This window comes from Rhinopithecus roxellana, chromosome 2 (genome assembly GCF_007565055.1).
Source record: "Rhinopithecus roxellana isolate Shanxi Qingling chromosome 2, ASM756505v1, whole genome shotgun sequence".
Taxonomy (NCBI): Eukaryota; Metazoa; Chordata; class Mammalia; order Primates; family Cercopithecidae; genus Rhinopithecus; species Rhinopithecus roxellana.
In genome coordinates, this window is record NC_044550.1 from 65,662,124 (window position 1) to 65,673,092 (window position 10,969).

A 10,969-nucleotide genomic window follows, 5' to 3' on the forward strand; every position below is an offset into this window, starting at 1 on the left:
ACACTCTTCAGGATATCATCCAGGAGAACTTCCCCAACCTAGTAGGGCAGGCCAACATTCAAATTCAGGAAATACAGAGAATGCCACAAAGATACTCCTTGAGAAGAGCAACTCCAAGACACATAATTGCCAGATTCACCAAAGTTGAAATGAAGGAAAAAATCTTAAGGGCAGCCAGAGAGAAAGGTCGGGTTACCCACAAAGGGAAGCCCATCAGACGAACAGCAGATCTCTTGGCAGAAACTCTACAAGCCAGAAGACAGTGGGGGCCAATATTCAATGTTCTTAAAGAAAAGAATTTTAAACCCAGAATTTCATATCCAGCCAAACTAAGTTTCATAAGTGAAGGAGAAATAAAATCCTTTACAGATAAGCAAATGCTTAGAGATTTTGTCACCACTCTTCCTTCAAGAGACCCTGAAGGAAGCCCTAAACATGGAAAGGAACAACCGGTACCAGCCATTGCAAAAACATGCCAAAATGTAAAGACCATCGAGGCTAGGAAGAAACTGCATCAAATAACGAGCAAAATGACCAGTTAATATCATAATGGCAGGATCAAGTTCACACAAAACAATATTAACCTTAAATGTATATGGACTAAATGCTCCAATTAAAAGACACAGACTGGCAAACTGGATAAAGAGTCAAGACCCATCAGTCTGCTGTATTCAGGAGACCCATCTCACATGCAGAGACATACATAGGCTCAAAATAAAGGGATGGAGGAAGATCTACCAAGCAAATGGAGAACAAAAAAAAGCAGGGGTTGCAATCCTAGTCTCTGATAAAACAGACTTTAAACCATCAAAGATCAAAAGAGACAAAGAAGGCCATTACATGATGGTAAAGGGATCAATTCAACAGCAAGAGCTAACTATCCTAAATATATATGCAGCCAATACAGGAGCACCCAGATTCATAAAGCAAGTCCTTAGAGACTTACAAAGAGACTTAGACTCCCATACAATAATAATGGGAAACTTCAACACTCCACTGTCAACATTACACAGATCAATGACACAGAAAGTTAACAAGGATATCCAGGAATTGAACTCATCTCTGCACCAAGCGGACCTAATAGACATCTATAGAACTCTCCACCCCAAATCAACAGAATATACATTCTTCTCAGCACCACATCACACTTATTCCAAAATTGACCACATAATTGGAAGTAAAGCACTCCTCAGCAAATGTACAAGAACAGAAATTATAACAAACTGTCTCTCAGACCACAGTGCAATCAAACTAGAACTCAGGACTAAGAAACTCAATCAAAACCGCTCAACTACATGGAAACTGAACAACCTGCTCCTGAATGACTACTGGGTACATAATGAAATGAAGGCAGAAATAAAGATGTTCTTTGAAACCAATGAGAACAAAGATACAACATATCAGAATCTCTGGGACCCATTTAAAGCAGTGTGTAGAGGGAAATTTATAGCACTAAATGCCCACAAGAGAAAGCAGGAAAGATCTAAAATTGACATTCTAACATCACAATTACAAGAACTAGAGAGGGAAGAGCAAACACATTCAAAAGCTAGCAGAAGGCAAGAAATAACTAAGATCAGAGCAGAACTGAAGGAGATAGAGACACAAAAAACCCTCCAAAAAATCAATGAATCCAGGAGTTGGTTTTTTGAAAAGATCAACAAAATTGACAGACTGCTAGAAGACTAATAAAGAAGAAAAGAGAGAAGAATCAAAGAGACACAATAAAAAATGATAAAGGGGATATCACCACCGACCCCACAGAAATACAAACTACCATCAGAGAATACTATAAACACCTCTACGCAAATCAACTAGAAAATCTAGAAGAAATGGATAATTTCCTGGACACGTACACTCTTCCAAGACTAAACCAGGAAGAAGTTGAATCCCTGAATAGATCAATAGCAGGCTCTGAAATTGAGGCAATAATTAATAGCCTACCAACCAAAAAAAGTCCAGGACCAGATGGATTCACAGCTGAATTCTACCAGAGGTACAAGGAGGAGCTGGTACCATTCCTTCTGAAACTATTCCAATCAATAGAAAAAGAGGGAATCCTCCCTAACTCATTTTATGAGGCCAACATCATCCTGATACCAAAGCCTGGCAGAGACACAACAAAAAACCAGAATTTCAGATCAATATCCCTGATGAACATCGATGCAAAAATCCTCAATAAAATACTGGCAAACCGGATTCAGCAGCACATCAAAAAGCTTATCCACCATGATCAAGTGGGCTTCATCCCTGGGATGCAAAGCTGGTTCTACATTCGCAAATCAATAAACGTAATCCAGCATATAAACAGTACCAAAGACAAGAACCACATGATTATCTCAATAGATGCAGAAAAGGCTTTTGACAAAATTCAACAGCCCTTCATACTAAAAACGCTCAATAAATTGGTATTGATGGAACGTACCTCAAAATAATAAGAGCTATTTATGACAAACCCACAGCCAATATCATACTGAATGGGCAAAATCTGGAACAATTCCCTTTGAAAACTGGCACAAGACAGGGATGCCCTCTCTCACCACTCCTATTCAACATAGTGTTGGAAGTTCTGGCTAGGGCAATCAGGCAAGAGAAAGAAATCAAGGGTACTCAGTTAGGAAAAGAAGAAGTCAAATTGTCCCTGTTTGCAGATGACATGATTGTATATTTAGAAAACCCCATTGTCTCAGCCCAAAATCTCCTTAAGCTGATAAGCAACTTCAGCAAAGTCTCAGGATACAAAATTAATGTGCAAAAATCACAAGCATTCTTATACACCAGTAACAGACAAACAGACAGCCAAATCATGAATGAACTTCCATTCACAATTGCTTCAAAGAGAATAAAATACCTAGGAATCCAACTTACAAGGGATGTAAAGCACCTCTTCAAGGAGAAGTACAAACCACTGCTCAGTGAAATCAAAGAGGACACAAACAAATGGAAGAACATACCATGCTCATGGATAGGAAGCATCAATATCGTGAAAATGGCCATACTGCCCAAGGTTATTTATAGATTCAATGCCATCCCCATCAAGCTACCAATGAGTTTCTTCACAGAATTGGAAAAAACTGCTTTAAAGTTCATATGGAACCAAAAAAGAGCCCGCATTGCCAAGACAATCCTAAGTCAAAAGGACAAAGCTGGAGGTGTCACGCTACCTGACTTCAAACTATACTACAAGGCTACAGTAACCAAAACAGCATGGTACTGGTACCAAAACAGAGATATAGACCAATGCAACAGAACAGAGTCCTCAGAAATAATACCACACATCTACAGCCATCTGATCTTTGACAAACCTGAGAGAAACAAGAAATGGGGAAAGGATTCCCTATTTAATAAATGGTGCTGGGAAAATTAGCTAGCCATAAGTAGAAAGCTGAAACTGGATCCTTTCCTTACTCCTTATACGAAGATTAATTCAAGATGGATTAGAGACTTAAATGTTAGACCTAATACCATAAAAACCCTAGAAGAAAACCTAGGTAGTACCATTCAGGACATAGGCATGGGCAAGGACTTCATGTCTAAAACACCAAAAGCAACGCCAACAAAAGCCAAAATTGACAAATGGGATCTCATTAAACTAAAGAGCTTCTGCACAGGAAAAGAAACTACCATCAGAGTGAACAGGCAACCTACAGAATGGGAGAAAATATTTGCAATCTACTCATCTGACAAAGGGCTGATATCCAGAACCTACAAAAAACTCAAACAAATTTACAAAAAAAAAGCAAACAACCCCATCAAAAAGTGGGCAAAGGATATGAACAGACATTTCTCAAAACAGGACATTCATACAGCCAACAGACACATGAAAAAATGCTCATCATCACTCGCCATCAGAGAAATGCAAATCAAAACCACAATGAGATACCATCTCACACCAGTTAGAATGGCAATCATTAAAAAGTCAGGAAACAACAGGTGTTGGAGAGGATGTGGAGAAATAGGAACACTTTTACACTGTTGGTGGGACTGTAAACTAGTTCAACCATTATGGAAAACAGCATGGCAATTCCTCAAGGATCTAGAACTAGATGTACCATATGACCCAGCCATCACACTACTGGGTATATACCCAAAGGATTATAAATCATGCTGCTATAAAGACACATGCACAGGTATGTTTATTGCGGCACTATTCACAATAGCAAAGACTTGGAATCAACCCAAATGTCCATCAGTGACAGACTGGATTAAGAAAATGTGGCACATTTACACCATGGAATACTATGCAGCCATAAAAAAGGATGAGTTTGCATCCTTTGTAGGGACATGGATGCAGCTGGAAACCATCATTCTTAGCAAACTATCACAAGAACAGAAAAGCAAACACCGCGTGTTCTCACTCATAGGTGGGAATTGAACAATGAGATCACTTGGACTCGGGAAGGGGAACATCACACACCGGGGCGTATCACGGGAAGGGGGGAGGGGGCAGGGGGGAGGGGGGAGGGATTGCATTGGGAGTTATACCTGATATAAATGACGAATTGATGGGTGCTGACGAGTTGATGGGTGCAGCACACCAACATGGCACAAGTATACATATGTAACAAACCTGCACGTTATGCACATGTACCCTAGAACTTAAAGTATAATAAAAAAAAAAAAAATTAGCCAGGTGCAGTGGCACATGCCTATAGTCCTAGCTACTCACAGGGTGAGGCAGGTGGAAGGCTTCAGCCTAGGAGTTCCAGGTTGTAGTGCGCTACAAGTGTACCACTAAACTCCAGCCTGGGTGACAGTGAGGCCCTTGCGCAAGAAAGAAAAAAAAAGGGGGAGAGAAAAAAAAGAAAAGCAAAAAAGCTTCATAGGTTGGGCATGATAGCTCATGCCTATAATCCCAGCACTTTGGGAGACAAGAGGATCACTTGAGCACAGGAGTTCAAGACCAGCCTGGATGACAAAGGGAGACCCCGCTTCTACCAAAAAAAAAAAAAAAAAAAAAAAAAAAAAAAAAAATTAGCCAGGTGCAGTGGCACATGCCTGTAGTCCTAGCTGATCAGGAGGCTGAGGCAGGTGGAGGGCTTCAGCCTAGGAATTCCAGGTTGTAGTGAGCTACAAGTGTACCACTAAACTCCAGCCTGGGTGACAGTGAGACCCTTGGCAAGAAAAAAAAAGGAAGAAAAAAAGAAACGCAAAAAAGTTTCATAGGTTGGGCATGATAGCTCATGCCTATAATCCTAGCACTTTGGGAGACAAGAAGATCACTTGAACCCAGAAGTTCAAGACCAGCCTGGGAAACACAGGGAGACCCTATCTCTACAAAAAGAAAAAAAAAAAAAAATTAGCCAGATATGGTGGCATGTGCCTGCAGTCCCAGTTACTCAAGAGGCTGAGGCAGAAGGATCACTTGAGCCCAGGAGGTTGAGGCTGCAAAGAGCAGTGACTGTGCCATTGCACTCCAGCCTGGGTAACAGAGGAAGATCCTGTCCCAAAAAGAAAAAAAGCTTCTGAACACATTAAAATTTTAAGCAAACATTTATAAAATAAAATTCAATAATATCGAGAAAGGATTATACATCATGAGCAAGTAGAATTTATCCCAGAAAGGCAAGATGGTTTTAACATTTGAAATTAATCAATGTAATTCACTCTATTAACAAACAAAAAATGAAAAAATATCTGATAATCTCAATGGATGCAGAACAGCATTTTTAAAAATCCAGCATCCATTTTGATAAAAACTCTCTACAAATTAAGAAGGGAAAGGAACATTCTCAACATAAGAACATCTATGAAAAACCTACAACTAGTATCATACCTAATTCTGAAAGACAAATGCCTTCCCCATAAGATCAGGAACAGGACATGGATGTGTATTCCTACCACTTCTGTTCAACACCGTACCAGAGATTCTGGCCACTGCAATAAGGCAAGAAAAAGAAATAAAAGGCATCCAAATTGAAAAGAAATAAAACTGTTTTTATTTTCAGATGACAAGACTATCTACATAAAACTACTGATAGACTCTACAAAACTACGAGAGCTAATGAATGAGTTTGGCAAAGCTGCAGAGCAGAATATTAAAAAACATTATTTCTCACCACACATCTACAGCCATCTGATCTTTGACAAACCTGACGCAAACAAGCAATGGGGAAAAGATTCCCTATTTAATAAATGGTGTTGGGAAAACTGGCTAGCCATATTCAGAAAACTGAAACTGGACCCCTTCCTTACACCTTATACAAAAATCACCTCAAGATGGATTAAACACTTAAATGTAAGACCTAAAACTATAAAAACCCTAGAAGAAAACCTAGGCAATACCATTCAGGACATAGGCAAGGGCAAAGACTTAATGTCTAAAACACCAAAAGCAATGGCAAAAAAAGCCAAAACTGACAAATGGAATCTAATTAAACTGAAGAGCTTCTACACAGCAAAAAAAGCTATCATCAGAATGAACAGGCAACCTACAGAATGGAAGAAAGTTTTTGCAATCTATCCATCTGACAAAGGTCTAATATCCACAATTTACAAAGAACTTAAATTTACAACAGAAAGGCAAACAATCCCATCAAAAAGTGGGCAAAGTATATAAACAGACACTTTTCAAAAGAAGATATTTATGCAGCCAACAAACATGAAAAAATGCTCATTATCACTGGTTATTAGAGAAATGTAAATCAAAACAACAATGAGATACCATCTCACGCCAGTTAGAATGGCGATCATTAAAAAGTCAGGAAACAACAGATGCTGGAGAGGATGTGGAGAAATAGGAATGTTTTACACTGTTGATGAGAGTGTAAATTAGTTCAGCCATTGTGAAAGACAGTGTGACGATTCCTCAGGGATCTAGAACCAGAAATACCATTTGACCCAGCAATCCCATTACTGGGTATATACCCAAATAATTATAAATCATTCTACTATAAAGACACATGCACACGTATGTTTATTGTGGCACTATTCCCAACGGCAAAGACTTGGAACAAACCCAAATGTCCATCAATGACAGACTGGATAAAGAAAATGTGGCACATATACACCATGGAATATTATGAAGCCATAAAAAAGGATGAGTTCATGTCCTTTGCTGGGACATGGATGAAGCTGGAAACATCATTCTCAGCAAACTATCACAAGAACAGAAAACGAAACACTGCATGTTCTCACTCACAAGTGGGAGCTGAACAAGGTGAACACGTGGACACAGGGAGGGGAACATCACACACTGGGGCCTGTTGGGGGGTAGGGGACTAAGGGAGGGATAACATTAGCAGAAATACCTAATGCAGGTGACGGGGTGATGGGTGCAGCAAACCACCATGGCACATGTATACCTATGTAACAAAACTGCACGTTCTGCACATGTACCCCAGAACTTAAAGTATAATAATAAAAAAGAAATGTTATTTCTACATACTACCAATGAAAAATCAGAAACTGAAAGTAAAAGAATAATATCATTTACAGTAGTATCAAAAATTTCAATACATAGGCATAAATCTCACAAAAGATGTGCAAAACCTAAACATTAAAAACTACAAAGTATAGCTGAGAAAATTTAAAGAGATACATCAACGAGGTAAAAAAGAACCAATTTTACTTTAAAACGTACTATAAAGCTGATATAATTAAGACAGTGGGGTATTGGTGTCCAGATAGACAAATAAATCAGTGGAAAAGAATAGAGTTCATAAATAGACCCATACATATATAAACAACTGTAAAGGAGCAGAGGTAATTCAATGGAGAAAGGGTAGTTTTTCCAATTGGGCATCCAATGCAAAAAAGTGGCCTGGATCCTTACCTCATGCCTTGTATAAAATTTAACTCTATGAACCATAGATCTAAATGTAAAACCTAAAACTATAAAACTCCTAGTAGAAAACATAGAAGAAATCTTTGCAACCTTGGGTTAGGCGATGATTTCTTACATGACACCCAAAGCATAATTCATAAAAGAAAAAATTGATGAATTATTTCATCAAAATTAAAAATGTTTGTCTCCAACACTGTTAAGAGAATGAAAAGAAAAAAATGAGTCCATCACCACTCTGCCAGTGAGTCTCACACCCCACTAATGAATGAATTCTTAGTTCCTTAGATTGATAATACAAGTACCTCTTTGAACAGGTTCCTAAAAACTAACTGATCTTTCCCAGACAGAGGTGGAAGAACAGTACACAGCAAATATGCTACAAGCTTACTCTACTAGTAGCCTGGTTGAGTGTGGAGCTGCCTGTTGTTACGATATGTAAAGCTGAAATAGTAATTATCAGAGGAAATGTCATGTGGGGTTGCCAGTTGAGAAGTACCAAAACAAATGGTCTTGACCTAGGCTCCCAAATTCAAAAGGAACAAAGACACAATAAAGATCAACAGAAATCAGTGTAGAAAAAGTCAGAGGCAGGTGGAAAGAAGACCATCTATCTTTATCTGGGCTGGTATTTAGGTGGGTCACTTAATGGAATAATCCACCACCTTCAAATGGCATGCAAAATCTAGTTAAAGAAAAAAGGAGAGCAACACAGACACTCAACTCTCATTCTTATCTCTTCATGCAAACGCTACCATTCTAGGCTCCGATTCCCTGAATAAAACCAGTTATTTTAAGCCTTTGAACCACTCCTTCTTCTGCTCCTTCTGCTTGAGATTTCCTTCTTGCACTCCACTTGTCTTCTGTGGAACTATTAAATACCACTCATTTTTCAAAAAATGTTACTATGCTTCAGTTGTCTTATTTGTTTCCCCCTGGTATTTGGATCTCGGTTTTATCTAAGAATTCTGGCTGGATCATTCTTATGAAATTAATAGTTTCTCACTGCCTTAAGTACTCTCCTGACTCTAGCCAAACTCCTCACCAACCAACTCCTGTGCCACACCACTCTTATGGTGGCCAGTTAGCTGTTCTTATGGGATGGGGATATTCTCACTACAAACCTAAGAAATAATGCTAATGTTATTGTGTCATTATAGTGTCATTAATTATTTTAGATAACATATACCATGCACTTAAAATGTGCCAGACACAATGCTCAATGCTTTTTCATCATCTCATTTAAGTGTCACAACTTCAAGAGAATTCTTGTGTTCTTATACTCATTATACAAGTGAGAAAACTGAGGTGCAGAAAAGCTAGGAAACTTGCTCGAGGTCACAGACCTGGAAAGAGGTAGGCTCTGAGCCCAGACAGACTAAATCTAGAGGCTAACTGAGTTCTTAACCACTGGTCTATAATGCTGCCAAAATGGGACTTACTACCTTTTTCCTAACTTCCCTGTTGCTCAAGCGAAAACTAAGTGTCCTCTACCTCTTTCCCTCAAATCCCCTGATCCCCAGTCTCCCTGTGCCCAACTTAGTTTACTTCTTACCTGAATGATGACAGTAGTCAACTAACTGCACTCTGCTATAATGCACATTCCCCATAAAAATCAGACCGGGCCTTCTAAATGACAATTTGATCATGCCACTCTCAACTGAATTCCTATAACCCATGCAGTGGTCCAAACTCCTTAGCACAGAGAAGACAGGGCCCTTCACCATCCAGCCCTTTCTACTCCTTCGACTGCACTTGCCATTTCCCTATATAAATATTCCAATTCAATTTACATCAATATTACATTCAAACCAGCCTTATTGCAAATCTTTAACAAAGCATATTCCTAACGCCCTCAGTGTCGCAAATATTGTTCTATTTGGGATGCCTAGAGTTTTTATATAGTAAATTCATATTGGTACTGCACGTTTCAGCCCAATAGCACCTTCCTTGAACATATTTTAATAATAATCGTGTAACAGTTAATATTTAACTATTACATAACAATAAATTAACAATGTATCAGATACTATTCTAAATCCTTTACATATTTTAATATTCATTTAATCATTCCAACAACCCCATGAGACTGTGGCAAAAGAGCCAGCAGTTGCTGCCACTTCAATATACTTTGGAATACATTTCCCTCCCGAAATTAAATTCTTAAGGTAAAAACTGTCCTGTTTATCTTTGCAGCAGCTGTTCTTCTATAGTGTCTGGTACATAATAGAAACAGGAGTTCAATAAACATCTTTTTAATAAATGGCCAGAGAGCTGGGCCCCTAGGTTTTAAATGCACACTTGGAAACTCTTGCTGGCCATTAGCCTTCTAATCTTCAGAGCACGAGAGGAACGTAACAAACATGTTTAGCGTCTAGCAGAATTCTGTGTAAGCCACAAGTACCACCATACGGTTCTGCTTAAATATATACACATCCTCACGTATACCATCAAGCTTTTCTTTTTTCCTGCAACTAACTTCTTTAAATTTTTACAAATTTAAATGTACCCAACCAGCATTCAAAAAAGATACGTCGGTCAACGACGACGATATTAAACATTGTATGTGAATATGAAGTCTCAAAAAAACATGGAGCTTACTTTGCTCTCTCAGAAAGTCGATTTCTGTAGCCATTTCGATACAATTTTAGTTTGGAGTTTTCACCACCTTTACCTTCCTCTGAAAGACACAGAGCTCGCTGTGCGGGAAAACAAAACTAAGCCAACGCTCGGTTGGTTGTCAAGCGCTCCAGCGGTGCAATCTGCATCCTACTCACGCGGCATCTACACGCCACGCTTCCTTCCCCCGCGCCCCAGACGAGTCCCAGGCCCTGGAGAGATACTGAAGATTGTTGGGGACGCACCAAGTGAATTCTGTTCCACGTTCAACCGAATCCTACCCTGGTGGGAAGAGGACGTGGTCGATACAGGCGTCCCGCGGGTCACTCCGGGTCTCATCGGGCCACCTAGGAGAGTGCCGCGGGAGCTGGAGGGCAGCCTGAGAGCGGCGTTCTACGCGGAGCGGCGTGGGTTGGAGAAGACGACGCCAAGACGGCTGGGAAGCCCCAGGCCAGCAGCGGAAGTCCACTCGGCCCGCCCTGCGACTTTGAAACCGGTGCCCCGAACCACTCCTTGGAGACGGTGACGCCGCTTGCGTCATCACGCGGGCGTTTGCGCTTACGCCAT

At 39.8% G+C, this 10,969-nt stretch overlaps 1 protein-coding gene across 7 annotated transcripts in view; it reads right to left on the reverse strand.

The window, feature by feature from the left end:
• Positions 1 to 10,932, reverse strand: part of SCLT1 (sodium channel and clathrin linker 1) — a 231,338-nt gene extending 220,406 nt beyond the window's left edge. For 4 of the 7 annotated variants that reach the window (XR_004053269.1, XM_030916898.1, XM_030916890.1 and 1 more), the window contains exon 1: positions 10,648 to 10,932. Coding sequence is in view for 6 of the 7 variants with exons in the window: in XM_030916898.1 (XP_030772758.1) it covers positions 10,648 to 10,741 (94 nt within the window). In the remaining variant the exon portion in view is untranslated. Of the gene's footprint in view, positions 1 to 10,384 lie in introns of all 7 variants that reach the window. The other 3 variants (XM_030916901.1, XM_010378516.2, XM_030916893.1) reach the window with 2 other exon arrangements.
• Positions 10,933 to 10,969: the final 37 nt, after the last annotated feature.